The sequence below is a fragment of the Synchiropus splendidus genome, chromosome 2 (assembly GCF_027744825.2).
Source record: "Synchiropus splendidus isolate RoL2022-P1 chromosome 2, RoL_Sspl_1.0, whole genome shotgun sequence".
Lineage (NCBI taxonomy): Eukaryota > Metazoa > Chordata > Actinopteri > Syngnathiformes > Callionymidae > Synchiropus > Synchiropus splendidus.
In genome coordinates, this window is record NC_071335.1 from 17856445 (window position 1) to 17874159 (window position 17715).

At 43.6% G+C, this 17715-nt stretch overlaps 2 protein-coding genes across 4 annotated transcripts; one reads left to right on the forward strand and one right to left on the reverse strand.

Annotated features, from left to right (window-relative positions):
- The first annotated feature begins 58 nt into the window (after positions 1-58).
- On the forward strand, positions 59-12638 carry LOC128754524 (MICAL-like protein 1). Of its 3 annotated transcripts, XR_008413928.1 has the most exons (17): positions 59-794; positions 2926-2974; positions 3968-4109; positions 4437-4537; positions 5512-5639; positions 6019-6620; positions 6697-6757; positions 6902-7335; positions 7502-7878; positions 7936-8076; positions 8132-8258; positions 8362-8452; positions 9189-9262; positions 9630-9744; positions 9805-9851; positions 9928-11426; positions 11626-12637. XR_008413928.1 is itself a non-coding variant. In XM_053857212.1 (16 exons), the coding sequence occupies exons 1-16, from the start codon at positions 649-651 to the stop codon at positions 10068-10070; spliced, it is 2778 nt and encodes a 925-aa protein (XP_053713187.1). In that variant the 5' UTR covers positions 59-648; the 3' UTR covers positions 10071-12638. The 3 variants fall into 3 exon arrangements, 2 of the variants coding, with proteins under 2 accessions (XP_053713187.1, XP_053713188.1); XM_053857212.1 differs by having other exon boundaries at positions 9928-12638; XM_053857213.1 differs by having other exon boundaries at positions 7544-7878; positions 9928-12638.
- Positions 12639-13251: 613 nt separating this feature from the next.
- On the reverse strand, positions 13252-15026 carry LOC128754654 (UPF0193 protein EVG1-like). Its single transcript, XM_053857422.1, has 6 exons — positions 14666-15026; positions 14526-14588; positions 13991-14149; positions 13800-13919; positions 13641-13741; positions 13252-13579 (listed from the first exon to the last, which is right to left on the reverse strand). Exons 1-6 carry the CDS (start codon positions 14754-14756, stop codon positions 13532-13534), a joined length of 582 nt encoding a protein of 193 aa, XP_053713397.1. The 5' UTR covers positions 14757-15026; the 3' UTR covers positions 13252-13531.
- Between the last annotated feature and the right edge of the window lie 2689 nt (positions 15027-17715).

The window sequence follows — 17715 nt, forward strand, 5'->3', positions numbered from 1 at the left end:
AGCGAAAGGCGGCTCCATGGCGCCGCCTCTGGTGGAATCACTAACACAGCGAACGAGGCGTAAAGTGACCGTGAAGAGATGGGAGTGAACTGCGTTTGTGGTGCTGAGGACGGGACAGAAAACACGGTTTGACTCCATGTATCCACGCCCTATCGTGGCGACAGTTGTTGCGCGTTTTATTTATACATAAATTATATTTTTTTATTTTATGAAAGAACGCCGCCCGTTGACAACAATGGGCTTTTTACCCAGCTGTTTCACCTCTACTCGACCACAAACACCTCTTTTAAAACACCACAAGTGCATCGGGTGAAGACGGGAAATCGAAAATACATTTACAAAAAAGGGCAACTTCAGCTGAAATAGTAGGTTAATGACATGCTAACTGTTAGCCAGCGTGGCTAGGTGGGAACTTTCGTGATGAGTTGCTGTTATCAGCTCGAGATAGCAGCTGCGCGTTAACATCGGTGAACACGGTCGAAGTTCGTGGCCGACACGATCGTCGCTAAGCTCTGCTCAAAATGTTGCTTCACTGGCTTCAAATGAATGTGACGTACTCAGCACCGGGTGTTGCCTGCATGATGCCTCAGCGGCCGTGACACTTCCCACTGAACGCGAACGTTTGGACCGACATCTACCAAGCGGACAATGATGGGATCTTTGAAGGCTCTTCAGGAGTGGTGTCGGATGCAGTGTGAACCTTATCAAGACGTGGAAATAAGGGACATGTCGACGTCATTTCGGGACGGTTTGGCGTTCTGTGCCATCATACACCGACACAGACCAGAGTTGATGTAAGTATCACCGTGTTCGATGTCGCTTTAACCTTCATAAGCGTATGACGACACCTATATTATGATAGGACGCAGGTCAGACAACATGAGGTGAGAGCAGTAAAGGTCATCTCTGTTTATGCCTGCGCAATTTCAGTGAGTTTCTTTGTTACTTTTAAGAACATATGGCGTCCATTTCCCCTGCTAAATGAGTTGTGTGGGCTTGTGACTTTGTAGAGGAAAACCAGGTCACCTCAAATCTGTGTTCTATTCTAGTTAGCCAGCACTGAATTGTGTAGAAGCAAGTCATGGCATCATCCGCATGTAGCTTTGTGAAGGTAAAGATGGGGGGAAGACAAGAACAAGACACATGAAATGTGTTGAAGGAAGAAAAATGAAGATGACTTTAATTGTGTAGTAGTTGTGTCATAAACACTGTTTTTTATCAGTCGACATTTACATCCCTATCAACGGTGAGAACAATCATTGCAGTAATAACCGTTATATAAAGCTATAACAGTGTTTTACTGCGCCGCCTTTCTTCGTCCGCTATGAACACAATGGCAAGCGACCCGGGCAAACTTTCCCTGGTCCAGACAGACAGGCCGTCAAACTAATCTTCGGTTAAGACCTCGGCCTGTCAGGGTGCATTTCCCTCTGAAAGCTGACTGGCCCATTGTAAGAGCGCTGTGCGCTCAGCGGCTGATGAATTGCAGTCAAAATGTGTTTTATGGACCAGAGGCTGCATGAACACTACACTTGTATCATCTGTATCTTTGTATTTGTCGCACCGATTTATGCTGTGTTATATGACCCGATTAACACTTGATCTTTTGTCTGTAGTATTATTTTCAAAGGGGCTTGAATTAAACTTGACAATTAAATTTTATCATACTAACTATAGCGGCAGGTTATTTATCTTAGCGGATGATGTGAGACATTTTGCGCATGTGGCTCAGATTCAGTCATATATGACTGTAACAGGGGTTTAATGTAAAAAAAATCCAGATTGAACTTGCACCAATGACTTGCTCATTTTGCGGTGGGTTTTGTACAGTCAATCATTATTATCTTAGCTACCGTATTTTGCCAGCCAACATGCAGACACAATCATTTGATATTGTAAAAGGTGGATGTGGATAACACACATAATGGCAAAGGCAGTATCGGAATGTGTGTTGTACTTGTTTTTGCGATATATTTCTCTGGCAGTTTTAGATTCTGAGCAGCAAGGATTTAGGAATGTGTAAAGGACAAACATGTAAATCTAAATCACATGCATGAAAATCCCAGCAACCACACTCACACCCATCAGCAGTCCTTGTTCCCAAAATAAACTATGGAATGAGACCAAGTCACCGTAGCTCACTTTGGCACTTCCTTTCACATGTCGTATACTTCACTGGACGCTGTGACAAGTGTTGTACCTTGTTTAATCTTTTTTTGCAATAATGCCGGGCCAAACTTTTCCGTGGCCTTCGCTTCGATATGTCTGTTCAAAAAGGGGCGCTAGCAGGTTGTATCATAGCTGATATCATAGCTGCTCCCCTGTTTGTGACCATGGGAACTAGATTAGTGAGAACAGAGGTCACTTTGTTTGAGTCCAACACAGAGTCTATTCAGAATGCTTTCGCTGTTTTAAGATTTCCACATGGCCTCAAAAACCTTTTACAAAATTTGTTTTCTCCTGTGCCAGGTTGTTCAGTTAAGACAAACGTCTGGCACACTTTCATCCAGAAACACCTCAGACATTTCCCAGGTTTACTGCAGGATGTTTGCCCAGCGACGGGTCCCTGCTCCAGGCACTTTAAAAACTCAACTTTGTAATTATGGTCCCATCCCTCTTGTCTGGGGCAGCCCCTTCTCTTTTGTCTTGGTAGTCAGTCTCAGCAGGTATTATTTCTGTGATCAACCCTGCCTGCTGTTACAGTTCTGTACAACTCAGTTGCTCCCTAACCTGCTGTGAAGCCAATAATAACTCATTTGATGGTCCATAATGTGCAAAAAGGTCAGTGGGCTAAATGGGGTGCTGTGTTGTATCAGTATAATGAGTGTAGATAAGATCTTGCCCACGAAGGTCAGATGTGTTGGAGGCAAATCTACAAGAAACACTGTCACTGCAGGAACTCTAACATTTATTTTTCATCTCTAGTGACTTCAGCTCCTTGTCCAAGGAGAATGTCTACGAAAACAACCGACTGGTAAGGCTCGTGATATTTTCTCATGCTCTCTGTTGCATGTTTCTGTTTCCAAACAGCCGACGTGTTGAGTCACCCGTGAGATAACTGTTACCTGTTGTAAGTGTTGGGTGTGTGTCTGTGTATTCTCCACCTTAGAAGTGTTTATCCTGATCCACAGAGTGGGTGTGTTCTTGAAGCATGGCAGAGCCTTTGCAAGGGAAAATATTTTGAAATAATTTAATGGAGAGACAAACCACAGAAGTGATGATTTTGCTCTTTGTGGGCATGCACTTGGGATACACTTATTATTAACTTGGGATTTTCTACTGGTGTTTCCACTTGTGGTCAACAAGAGACCGAAATGTGGACCACTGTCATTAACATACCCATCTTGTGTTCAGCTGTCTTTTGACATAGTATTCCACCCCCCAATCTGTGCTTCCACTGTAGCATTTTCTTCATGCAGTGGTCAGTACCAATCAAAGTCAGTGAAGAAACAGTGTCTGCTGTGAAGAAAGGGGAAACACTTTGTGTTGTATGTCGGTCCACCCATTTAAAACGGCCCAGGTCAGCCCCTATTAGTTTCATTGACAATGAGACTGAAGGAGGAGGCTGCGATAGTCAGTCTCCTAATGGTACTTTTAAAATTGAGGAGTTTAGTCACTAAATATGTCAGTGTTGCATTTGAACTAATTGAATCATAAGTTGTGCTGGGGTGCCCTAGTTTCACCGCATCATGTGTTTTTCATTTTATTCCAAGATATCCTTGGTGACCTACATTTTGTTGATGAAGTTTAAAGCCCTGTTGTCAGTTGTACATTGATGCGCTTTGAGCATTTCTTTAAGAGAACCACTTTTTAGACCTTCCCCAGCACAGTTACCAAAGTGTTTTGCAGAGTCAAGTCTAATTTAACTTCTGAGTCTTTGTTTGTGTTAAGGTAGTATTTGTGGTGATCACCCCGAGGTTAGTCAGCAGTTGAATCATTTTTTTTTTATTATTCTTTGCCACCACAGGCATTTGAGGTTGCAGAGACTCAGCTTGGAATTCCGGCTCTGTTAGACCCAGAAGACATGGTGTCCATGAAAGTCCCTGACCGACTTAGCATCATCACTTATGTCTCCCAGTACTACAACTTCTTCAATAACAAGTCACAAGGTCAGTATATTAGTCTCTTTAGTCTTCATACTATGGGGAAATTTAAGTTGCGATAACAACATGGAAAAAGTGCATGTCTGAGATCATATTTTGACATTGTTAATATACTTGTTGACAAAGATGATACCCAGTTCTGTACTCTTTGGGACAAGTCTCAACATGTCCATGCTGAATATTGTTGGTTTGAACATATCTTGTTCAAACCAACAATATTCCAACTGAATGATGAGGTCAGACAGGAGGGTCTCCATGCACCATGATGTTGACTGATGACATGGTAACCATAGTAGACTTCCCATCAAGAATATGAGGTTGTCTTTCGTGCAGCAAACCCACCTTGTATGAAGCGACTTGGTTCAGTCAATCCCAGCGAACCAGCCCAGAAGAAACCTCCAACTCCTTTTGAGGCCAAAGTCAGTAACTCAGAGGTAAGGACTGCTTCTGCGCCATGGAACAGAGGACTGGGAATGTCAGGGATTACCTTCATGCATGTGCTTATTCCCATTTCCAAGGTTTCATTAGCATCTGCTACACATGGTATTTTTCATTTGCATGTTAAAACATTCCAATTTATCAGGTTCTCATACTAGTCTTGAACTGAAATTAGGCCTTGTGTTGTTTGCATGTGTAGTCATTAGATCTGTAGACCACATACCCCACCCTTCCTTATATTAGACAAACAGTGGACACCTTTTTGTTCTTCCAAGCACATGTTTGGCTTTTGTAATGCTCTGCAGGCAAAGCAACACTTTTGAGGGACTTTATAAAGATAGCTTGTGTATCCTGTGTCTTTTTTTCTATCGCATGCCTACAACAACTTTCCTCCATCCTTCTTCTCCCACATACTGGCGTCTTCCTTCTTTACTTCAACCCCCTTCTCTAGATGGAAATCCATCCCACTCCCTCCTCATCCTGTACTTGTTCCTCCTCACATCTGACCCCTCCTCCATTCCCTGATCCTGAGCCTAGACAGTAGGATGGGGGTTGTAGGTGGGTTTGGAAGCAAAGGTAAAAAAGATGGGTCGCTCCGCTTAACCCTCTAACCAACAGTTGTACTTTCCTAATTCTGTGTGACAGGTTTTGAAAAAGGCTGCGTCTAACCCATTAATGTACTCAAACCAGATATTTCTACCAGCACTAATCTAGGCAGTTTGGTTTTTCACTAATAAACCCTTAAAATGAGAACTGATTCCTGTGCACATCAAAAGTGCACTAATGCGTCAAGTGACTCAGTGAAGTCTTGAGGTGATCATTTAGACTTAGAACAACAGAATGCAAATTCGCATCCTCAAGTCCTGATTCCGTGTCTGATCTTCCCCGTCCATCACTTTGCATCTCCCCCTCCCCTGACGTCTTCACCACGTCCTCTCCCTGCAAACATCGCCTGTGTATGCCGAGCCAGCCAGCGGATGCTGAAGGTGGCGGGAGGTCCAGCACGCTTAGCAGCACCTGCGCCATCTGCCACAAGCACGTCCATCTAGTGCAGCGCTTCCTGGTGGAGGGCAAGCTCTACCATCGCAACTGCTTCAGGTGAGTCAACCTCCGTTTCAGGGCGGGCAGAGGAGGAGTTTCATGACACATAAGAGACGTGCATTATGATTCTTTTCGCATGTCTACCTAAATAACTAAACAACACCCTCCCTGAACAGGTGAGCAGCCGTCTGGTCTTCCCTTAGGTCCCCCCAAACTAACAGCCAAGACCCAGCAGCGCCAAACAGCATGCATATACCATATGGATTATACAGTCTGGTTTATTCCCCTGGCAAATTCAGAATTCAAATTTGATGTTGTAAATGTGACAAAATGTAAGCAAATCACAGACATAGTTGAGGTTTTAATGGTTGTCACACTTTGTATGTTTTTTTGCAAGCCAGAACGCTCATGTTGTGTCATGTTTTTCCCACCTCAGGTGCACTGAATGCCACAGCACCTTGCTTCCTGGATCCTACAAATTTGCAGGTGATTCCGTGACATTGGTCTGCACACACCATATCGCAAGGCAAGCTTTGGCCAATCAGAACGGACGCCCTGATCTCAGCAAGGGGCCTGACGGAGTCCAGTCAGCAAGAATTGGTCGCAGCGCCACGCCTCATCACATCTCGGACTCTAGAAGTGACCAGACGACGGACACGTGTGCAGAGAGCAGAGACGTCACAGAGACACATGCCACTGTTGTTGCTAGTGTCACTCCTGCTCCATCCAGCAGTACTGATTCTTCTGAAGATGCAAACTTGACTCATCATAGTGGAGGAGCTGAAGAGGGCAAACGTCCTTCCACTCCACCAAACCCTTTCGATGAGAGTGATGAGGGGGAGGAAGAACACACGGGAGATGACGCTCGAACAGTGGACACGTTTAAGCCAAATGGAGATCTTCCTTCTAGACCTGTTGCTCAAAATGAGAGTGCTAGTCGACCAGTGCCGGCACCCCGTCGAATACCTGAGCCCACCCCTCCACCCCGGCCCTCCCCTCGGGTAAAGCTGCCTCGGGCGACGGACCGTTCACCAGCAAGTATGTGCTAAAACACATGCTAAATTTTGGCCTATATTAAGGTTTCCTAAGAGGAATTTCTCATCCGATTTAACAGGGGAACATTTGAAGCCTCCTACTCCTCCCAAACCTCGAGCAAGGTCCCGATCTCCAGGAAGGTAGGTGCCCTCCTTGTGCCCTCATTGGTTTGTCCCAAACCTGAATCATGTTTTGTTGTGTCATCGAGCCACTGGTCCCTCTGTTTCTCTGCTTTGTCCATCTTACCCTCTGTGACCTCCATTGTTGTGTGTCTCACTGTTCAGCTTGTCCGGTGGTTCCCATAAACCAAAAGACCCTCCATGGCTCGCTCTGGTCCAGTCCGAATCCAAGAAGAAAAAGGCCCCTGCCCCTCCTCCCCTGGCGGGAGTGGCAACACCCATAAATGCAGGCTCTTTGTCCCCTCTCAAAGGTGAAGGCTCCAGACCCAGTACACCTCCAGCACCGGCGAACCCGTTCGAGGACGATGAGGACGAGGAAATTATTGAGGAAGAGGAAAGTGAGACCAAAGACGGGAGTGCGATTCCCTCTGCTGTGGTGGCCAGTCATCCCTGGTACAGCATCAGTCAGGCAGCCGATGCCTCAGGTGCAGAAACTCCCCGCAGTGGAGGGAGCCCGTCTCGCTCAGCCAGCCCTGCCAGTGGCAAGAGCAAGAAGCGTCCGGCTCCTCGTGTTCCTCACCTCCCGGCCAGTAGCCAAGGTCAGAAATGTTAGGAACACTACCACACAATATATAACAATGAACTCATGGAGGACTAGAGTGCAAAATCTTGAACTAGTTTCCATGAGTGATGTTGACACTGATGTCTGTCTCTGCTCCCTTTTTGATTTCATCTATTTCACACCTGTAATCTCACCCTCCTCAGTCCTTCCTCACTCTCAGAGTTCCTCTTGCTCCCCTTCACCAGCTCTCAGCATAGAAAGTTTGTCCTCTGGATCAGACCACAGCTCCTCTCAGCCTCCCTTGAGCAACACCACCTGTAGCGACCCGGAGCTTGGATTCACCAAAAGTGTCTCCGAGCCTTCCATCTGCTCCCCATCCGCCGCCTCTCCACCATCTTCCTCCTCCACGGAGGGATTCCCCCATCCTTCTCTCAGCACTTCCTCTTCACCGATGCCTTCTAACACCAGCTCTGCCCCGGCAACCCCTCAAACCGGCCGCAGCTGTGACTCCAGAGGAAATGCAGGCTCCCCGCCACAGCCAGTGGCGACCATCAGCCCTCTGGCGATCCCATCGCAGAAGGTACTGCTTCCTTCTCTTTCAACAACACCAAAGTAAAACTGTCTACTGTTATTCCAGAGGACATGTAAGGAAAACCCCTTCAACAGGAAAGCTTCACCTTCACCTTCACCAGCTAAAACCAAAAGTAAACCCCCCAAAGGCCCTCGACCTTCCAGACCTCCAGCCCCGGGTCATGGCTTCCCACTTATCAAGCGCAAGGTACGACATTCCCTGACAAAACATCATGCAAATATCTGAATCAACATGACTGCAGGTACAGTCGGATCAGTACATCCCCACAGAAGACATCTATGGAGAGATGGGCCAGCTGGAAAAACAACTGGACGAGCTGGAACAGAGGGGAGTGGAGCTGGAGAAGAAGCTGAGAGACAACCCAAATGGTGTGAGAGGGATGCGTTGTTTATCGTATTTTAACCCAACTCTAGCTCACTGCAAGGACGAGACCCAAGGTCATATCTGTTTGACATGTCTTTTACATTCCAGATGAGGATGAGGAGCATCTGCTGGTGGATTGGTTTACTCTCATTCATGACAAGCACCTTCTAGTCCGACGAGAAGCAGAGCTGGTCTACACGTAAGTTTGTGAACTATGTCCCAGTGTCCACAAACCATACTGTTAAATGAAAATAGTTCAGAGTCCTAGTCTGTCCAGAAAGTCGAATCTTGACCCTCCAAAGCTCCAGTTACATAAAGGTACAAAATGATAAATCACAACACTCTTTTTTTGTATATTAAAAACATGGAAAAACGCAACCATGAAAGTGATATTTTCCCCTGACTCCAGTAAAGTTGGTGACTTAACAATTTTATTTATTCCATGGCTCTAACCTGCTTTGACTTCCAGCTTCAAGATACATTTTCACGATTTAACAGTTTAAAACTTGAAGTTCATGGTGACAGAACCAATTCAATTTACTATGGATATTATTGGAAAGCGATAAGTAAATATATTTTTCAGTTATAAGTTTGTATTTCTTGCCTACACACATCCTTTTCTCTTCCTGTGTTAAAGTTGAGGAGTTTATACTCATGTTCTCTCAGGCTTTGACTTCTTAATCATTGGGACTTAACCCAGGAACGCTAACGTCACAATGATTCACACCATTACTAATGCGGGCGGTGTTTTTTTCACCGGCCAAAACACATGACTGCTGAGATAAACAAACCGTAGCGATGTTGAGGTTGAAGTGCGACCCCAAGTGGCCGCTTAGTTCATATCATCAATGAGCCTCATCTGAGCTGTGCGCCTAACGCATTTGAAAATCGAAGAAATGCTGAGTAAGTTGTTTTTTATTTTTTTATTTTCACAGAGCAAAACAGCAAAACCTGGAAGAGAGGCAAGCAGATGTGGAGTATGAGCTCAGGTGTCTGCTCAACAAGCCAGGTGTGTTTGGCCTCAGTGGGAGTTAAAACGTTTCCATTTTCCGTCATCAAAACCAGTGTTTAAACTCAAACTTTAAACTCCTCGCGATGATGCTCAGACACTTCTGCCACCTTTAGCGGCAGCGCTCGTACGAGAGTATGTCCACCAGAGGGCGAACTTCCCGGTTCTCATCCACACTGTGGTCAATAACCGGGATTAAAGCTGCAGGACCAACTGGATGACTATGAGGGGAACTGGAAACAGGTTCCTCTTCACCGACGTGTACTTTGGCAGTTCCTGAAATCAGATCTGTCAATCTATTCAAGTGAAATGCGTGTACAAAGTGGGCTCATCTTTACTTCCTTTCATTCAAAATGTGTCTGCGCAGAGAAAGACTGGAGCGAAGAGGATAAGAGCCGGGAGCAGGAGCTGATGGCGGAGCTGGTCACCATCATCGAGCAGCGCAACCAAATCGTCAACAACATGGACCAGGACCGACAAAGGTGAGTCCCAGACAGGGGCAGCTTTGGACCGGCGAGACAGTAACAGCTGATCTCTCACAGGGAAGAAGAGGAGGACAAACTCATGGAGGCCATGCTGAAGAAAAAAGGTGATGAGATCCATGAAGCGCATGAGAGAACGTGAGTGATGTGAACAGCTAAACTGAACATGTGATTTCATTGCAGACTTCCATAAGGATTCTGACAGTGAGCAGCAGCAGCAGCAGCTGCAGAAGAAAAAGGGAGCAAAGTTCAAACCTATAAAGGTGCTGAAGAGGTTGAGTCACAAAGGAGAACCTGGGAAAAGTCCCAGAAAGGAGAAAAGCTGAAGGTCTGAAGGAGGATCAGACTGATCAATGAGGTTGTAATGGGACGTCTTTGGAGGACCACTTCATCAGATGCAGCCCTGTCTGTGCAACAGACGCCTTTCCTGGTTTGAGTGAAAGATTTCAAGAGGACTATGCCACACGTCAGGAACACTCTGCTCCAAAAAGTATCTCGAACTCAAGTGCTTTAATTGTCTCCTTGGACTTGTTGCGTTTGCACATTGACATTTCCCGGAGGCCTTTTCATCCACGTCTGGATAAGCATTCTGGCTTAACATCAAGCTTTCAGCGGCACATTTCACCGAACCTGTCAGTATAGAAGCAGTGGCACTTTGTTATTAACTCTTAATATCTGCAGTGGGTTTCGTTACTCTTATCAGCCACAGTGACACTTGGGTCACAGTAGAACTTTGATAGGAAAACTCTTAAGTTCTTAAGTTCTAACATTGTTATCAAAAAACCCATCACGTTGGTGTCCGCTGACTCGTCGCCTTCAACGTTTTGCGCTGCTCCTTTGGATCTTTTGCTCTGCGAATGTATCCAAATAATGTATTTTGTACGTCACGAATTGTAGTGTTAATATCCTTTAAAACCTGTGAAAGGAAGCTCGCAGAGCTGCATATGTTCAAGGTTGCTCAGCAGTTGTTTGGCCAACCATACATGGCAGCAGTGTGTTCTAGCTTGGAGTATATGCAGCTCACTGCCATACTTGAAATGTCGCTCCATTTTTGCACCCAGATAAAGCCCTTACATCTCCGACAAAGTCATTCTAAACTTGACAATATTGTATTCATTTGAGAAAACGTTTTTGCTGCTCCCATCTCCTGCGAGTCCGCAGCAGTGCCACAGGTGCTGTTTGGAAAGACAGCACCACAGCTGGACTCAAAAATGCCTTTCACTTCAATTTAGTATCATAGAAGCCGAATTTTAGGTATGAAAAGAATAACATTTAAGTAGCTGTCCTCCAGCTACGACAGGTGTTTTGGTTGTAAACAAGCATCAACAAGGTGACCGTTTAATAATGATGTCTGGAAGTGACTGGTGTCCTTGCGAATATCAAGCAGATGCATTTTAAACTGTTATTGAAACATGGTATCAAACCAATCATACAACAAATTGAGTTGCTCATGCACGGCATCTAAGACCAGTGGCCTCTCTGTGTTGGTTTTATTTCACGTCTTGTAAATGTCGGCTTCTTTGGTTTTTAATTCTCCTGTATGTGCTTTGTGTCCTCTCTGTTTTAAGTCACACGCTTAGTTCAATGTCTCCAGCTGCGTCGTCTTTGAGGGCTTCCACGTTTCGGACCATGTGTGGGCAGAAGATGATAAACAAACAGAACCAGTAAACGTTCACGGCTGTGTAAGTGTTTGTTGTCATATAGTTTCTCACTGCGTGTGGCTGGTAATGGCATTTGTTTTCAGCCGTATTGTCTTGCAGCTGACAGTCCCATGGCTCCACTATCGTCACCTGACTTGAGCTTCTCTTAAAAAGCTAGACCCGTGGGGTCCTCTACTCCGTACGCCATCAGATTGATCAGCCGTTTCTTCTCCTTCTCCAGATCCTCTGTCAGGTCCACACAGAAAATGAGGTTTGAGAAACGGAATTGAGTACATTTGAGTTGTCTTACTTGGGGGCGGAAGACTGGGAGTCTCTTTGGTGAAACTGCTCCACAGACGGCAAGCCTCTTTCCTGCGTTTCCGACAGGCAGAGAAAGACTCCACCTCGACCGGCTTAGTGGGCTTGGGCTGCTGAGGGGCAGGTCTGACCTTCTGTGGTGACTGAGCTGCTTCTTCTTTAAAAAAAAAGAACAAAATGAAAACAAAAGAAATCACAAGATTTCGAGATGACGCTTGGACTTACTTTTCTGGGACTCACTCATCTGTTTTCTTAGGAGCGAAATATAATCTGACTCACGTTTTTGCACTGAATAAGAGAAAGAATGTCGAGTTAGTTAATGCTCACACTCCACTTTACTAGAACTGATTCTGCACGATCCAAAGTGTTCCTGAATGACACTTAACGGCAGAACGTCCGCTCACGTTTCAGCCTCTCCTGCAGCTCTTTGCTGTACGGAAGCGGCCTGGCTGTGTTCCACAGCCCAGCTCTGCTCCACTTCTCTGCATTCCCCATCTGGAAAACACATCATTTTATGTAAGTACAGCAAAAATAATATAAACACTTGGATTTGTAGTTAAAATACAATTGTAGTTATGGTGTGTCAGTTGTGTAAGGAAAACACTTCATCCAGATTTGCACGCTCACCTGTTGCTGGTGGTAACTTCACACAAATGTTAAACATGAATCGCAAAAATAAAAAGCACATACTTATATATGTTTAAATCCCGCATGCAAAAGTGAGCTTTCATCTGTCCCATTAAAGGATACAAAGTGCTGTACATTTACGGTATAATTCACAATATATATGAGAGGAAAAGTTAATGTTTTGGATCCTAAATCCAACTAGTGATAAAAATAACTGCTCAATTTACCTTTTCTGTTGACAAAAGTTCCAGAGACTTCACTCAGTTTCACTGTTTTAAAGTGGCGAGGTGGCAAGACACATTAAGTACAGACAAAAGGGAAAAAATATATATTTCCAAGTATTATTTAAATAATATGAACTCAATAAACACAGAAAATGATACAATGTATATTACATTGTGTTTGTATATATATATATATATATTCATATATATGTGTATATATATATATATATATATATATATATATATATATATATATATATACACACACAAACACAATGTATATTACATTGTGTTTCGTCCTCAAAATTATTCATACCCTTGCGATATTTTATTTTGTGATGAAATGAATTACTTTTTTTTTTATACTGTTCTGGAAAGATGTCTTTTTCACTTGGCCAACAATGTTTACTTTATTGTGACATCTTGAAGTCAGTACTTGACAAAAATGACCACATTTGGCACATTTTTGTTGAAAGATTTTCAGAAGTATGAATAATTTTGAACATGGCATTTTTGGGGACGCCAGATTTAAAATACCCCAAAAATAAATATATATACTTTTTAATTTGTATTTTTGTCATTCTTTCAATTGTTGGCCACATATAACTGACACACAAGTTTGAAAAAATAAATAAATAAATAAAAAATCATTCATTTCATCACAAAATAGAAAAAAGTTAGCTTGGGTATAAATTATTTTGAGGACGAGTGTATATATAACCACCAAAGATAAATAAAATAAAACAAATAATATAAAAATGTGATTTAAACTGATTTCATGTCACTACGAAGCCATGAGGAGCGGATGATTATTTTTAATTGGATTATCTGTCACAAATAAAAGAAAAAAGGACATATAGGTGATCTACAAAATAATGTACGTGTTACTTCCAATGAAAAAAAAATAAATAAATAAATAAACCGTCGTCTCTCTGGCGCAGTCGTGGTCCCACAGGAATCTTCAGGTTCATCCCATCTTTATTTCAGTCTGTCTTCTTTTTCCAACATTTTCAGTTCGCGTAGTTTCTGGAGGACAACACCAAAGGGATGAATCTATCAGAACTGAATAAAAAAAAGGACGACAAACCTGCGCGATCTGCTTGTTGATGATGTGGCTGTAGCGCTGCTCCTGCCCCAGAGCCGCCATGTCTGCCAGGAACTGCCTCCGCTCCTGGACTGCGTCCAGAACTGCGGCGGAAGTCGACAGCCTGAACCGTGTTCTCAGTCGCCTCAGAACCATCCTCACCTTCCTCAATCCTCACGCGTTCACCGCTCACTTCTGGCCTCATCTGAGCAACACGACGTGGCGCTTCTTTTCCCGCCTGGAAGATGGTTTGAAGCCGAAGTTTCTCCTCCTCCCAGTTCCCTGGAACAGAAGCCGGCGACAGTGATGACGAGCCTCTGCAAACGCATGACACCTGCCAGCGTTGAACCTACGAGGAGCAGGAAGTGGCGGAGGCTCTTCCGTAGATGTGACCCAGCGGCGACACGCTGCCGCGCTGCGCTTCGCCAGAGGCCGCGTCTTCGAGCGTTTAGTGGGTTTCGGTTGAGGAGGAACTGAAGGAGCGACTGTCTCACGTGGTAGCGCTGCGCCACCTGCAGGGAGAGGGAGGAAGTGCAACGACAGTTTTATGGAATTTTCAAGGTTCACAATAAATCAATAAATGGTCAAGAATCGACCACTATGGAGCCCTGGAAGTGACATGCATGTGTTTTTTTTGGATGTGGCGTCCATGACTTTATTTTTTTTAGCCTGAGATAACAACTATCTCGAGATAGTTGTTATCTCGAGATAATGCGTATCTCGAGAAAACAGTTATCTCATGATAACTGTTATCTCGGGCTAAAAAAAAATAGTCTTATGTCAAAAAAAAAAACACATGCATGTCACTTCCAGGGCTCTGTAGACCACCTAACATGATAACAGTATGAATTATTAGAGACAAGTGATTGAGCAGAAAAGTGAACTTACTCTTGAGGCATTTGTTTATCTGTTGCTTTTGACGGACAGTGAGATGCTTTTCTTGCATCATCACTGGGAAGCAGAAGTCGACAAAGCTCAGAGAGGAAGGTCACTATAATTATCATGAATCATATGAGAGATCATTTTACAGTTCAGCATGTCGAGGGTGCCTTGGCTGTACTGGACTTTTCGCACTGTGCTTCTCAGCCCACTTGTGACTGCAGGCTCTGAATTCTCCATCTACGCCAGAAAATAATCTGGAGACGCACAATAACTGTTGTTGTGGTTAGTTCATTATTTTTATTTTTGGAGAGTCAGTTACAGACTTCCAAACACCAGAGGCTTTTTTTTTGGCTCCTTACATACAGTGGTACCTCGGTTCTCGACCACAATCCGTTCCAGACGGCCATTCGAGAAGCGATTTGTTTGAAATCTGAATCGATTTTTCCCATGACAATGAATGGAAACAGAAATAATGCGTTCCAAGCCTTAAAATAGTCTTTTGTAGGAGTGAATGTAGAGTGTCTGCTGCAGGTGCGCTGTTCCTCTATGTGTGTGGCCGCTGCATGTGGGAGGGGTTGCCGAGTGAGTGACGTCTCTCCAGAAGTGAAGAGGTGCCCGGTGCGTGTCCAGCTCTGAATGTGTGCTTCTGTGCAGTTTGGCTGTGACAAAGTCATAAACCAAGTCACGCTCTGTCCCAGACTCGCCTCATCCCTGTCCCAGCTCCAGCCCACAACAGGACATCAAACCCTGGAGTGGTGTGGAGAGCGAGCACCTCCCCTGTGACACTCTACCACGGTCCAGTGTGGAGACAGGAAAGGTTTTACACCTCAATATGAAGAAAAAACAGTCAGTAAATGTAGCTAACGGGACACGTCTACATACAGAGGCTGCGTTATACACAATAACAAAACGCGTCGTGGGTCAGCTGATCAGTCTGCACACGGCTTTTTTCGGTGGCGTTCCAGTTCTGGATTTTCGTTCAAAAATCCGAAGCAAAAAAAGAAATTTTGTTCAAATTCCGGGACGTTTGAAAACCGAGGTACCACTGTACTTGACTTTTACACTGCTAAAGATTGAGACAGGACGTCAGAAACTGCACACACTTTTGAACATTGAAACCATTGAAAATGTGTTGCTTTGTTCCTCACAAACAAGAATGGAATATTTAAAAGATGGCAGGAGACAAAAGGAAGATGTGAGTATTTATATTTTTTCTCAAACAAATGATCCACAACACCTCTATGACATCATCACTCAATGCATTCAACAGACGGGGTGCCTGAAACCTCTGCTTTGATTGAGCACATCAAAGGAGGTTGACATCAGCTTCAATAGCGAAACCTCTAAAGCAGGGGACACAAAACTGTAGTGATGGGTCGATGAGGTTTCATGAAACAATGTCCGGATATCCAGTGGCCACCAGAGGACACTGTATTCTGTAAAATGTTTACACTAATTCAAAGAAACTTCACATCATTTCTAAAGCAAGAGCGCCATCTAGTGGCCTCTGGAAATTAGGCCACTGTTTCATCAACCCTGCAGTACTGTTTCATGAAACCTCTATCTACCCAACACTATTCATGTCACACACTGACACATTTCTTTATATTAAAACTGGTCGTACCCTTCGGTAAAATCTGAAACATTCGATCATAATGCTTTTTTTTAAAGAAGAATCCAGAATCTGCAGAAACAAGCGGGAGGGTGGAGTGGTCAGGCATCACAACAGGGCAGAGGGTCACGGAAGGAGTGGTAATAGCTGAGCTGGTCTCTTCCTTCAGCCAAGCTCCCAGTGTGGCTCCTGTTTGTCCTTCAGGTTTGGCAAAAACCACATCACCGGTCATGTGGTGAGGACTGCTGCTCCAGCAGTTGTTGGACAAAGTAACAGAAATATGAAGACTCTGCACTCAGAGCACTTTGGAACTGAATGAAACAACCAATAAAATCTAGTCTTAAAACTTAAACTTAGATTTCTCTACGTCAGGAACGCATGAATCACTTCCTGCAATTAAAATGATTTCTGCGAGATGTGGAGGGATGAAGGACGCGTGACCAAAGTTTCAATTACAGGTTTATTTTTGAAGCTGGAACAGCGCCATTTCTTCCCTTCCTGAGTGTTCCGGTCGATTAAATGGACTTTTGTTCAACACCTTGCTGAAAGAAAACCTTTTGAATGAGCAGCGCTGGATTCCTGTTAAGAAAGACCTTTAAAACAGAAGCAATTTGCAGTGCATCTTCCTGAACTTGGTTGACAAGAACCATGTGAAGGTGACTATATATATATATATATATATATATATATATATATATATACACACATATATGTGTATATATGTCATTATAATATTACATTTATAATTTATTTTAAAACATGTAATTAATCAATAAAAGAAAAAAACTATTTTATTTATTGCAAAATAATTCATTTATCATTAAATATACATAATTAAATATTTCATTTATTACAGAATTTTGAAAAAAAAATCATTTCATTTTTCAAGTTCATTTATTTGTTTGTTTATATATTTCATTTATTATTTCATTTTTTTTTATAAAACAATTCGTTTATTATTCAATTAAAAATATACACATATATTTTTTCATTTGTTTATCTTTCATATTGAGCGTCACTAGCTGCTGGTAGTACATTTTATATAAAAACTGCTTTCTAGTTATGGGCAGCCAGTTTCTTGATCCTACTTTTTAAAAAAAAAAAAAAAAAGGGAAACTAAATACAGAAATGGAAGTGAAGGTTTCATGAGGTTTCATGAAACAGTGTCCTGATCTTCAGAGGCCACCACACTGGCACTGACACTGTCTGCTGTAAAATGTTTGGACTTGAACAACTACCACCACGCATCAGCGTTTCTTGAGCCCTGACAATACTGTTTCATGATACAGTAGCTCATCTACCCTTCACTACTGAAAGGTAAACACTGTGTGTCTTAAACTAAAGGGGGGTCCTTTTTAAAAAGGCTGTAGTACTTTTAGTCTTTAGGATCGTGCACGTATTGAACTTGACTTGAACACGGAAGTCAGACACTGAAGCCTCAATGAAGTCACCAAATAACCTCTTCAGTTTATTGTCGCCCCCTGTCTTAAAACAGCCGCTTGCATCGTCACTCCTGAAGGAGCAGAGGCAGACTTCCGACTGAAGACGGAACACTTCACCACCTGCCTCGATAAAGCGAACGCA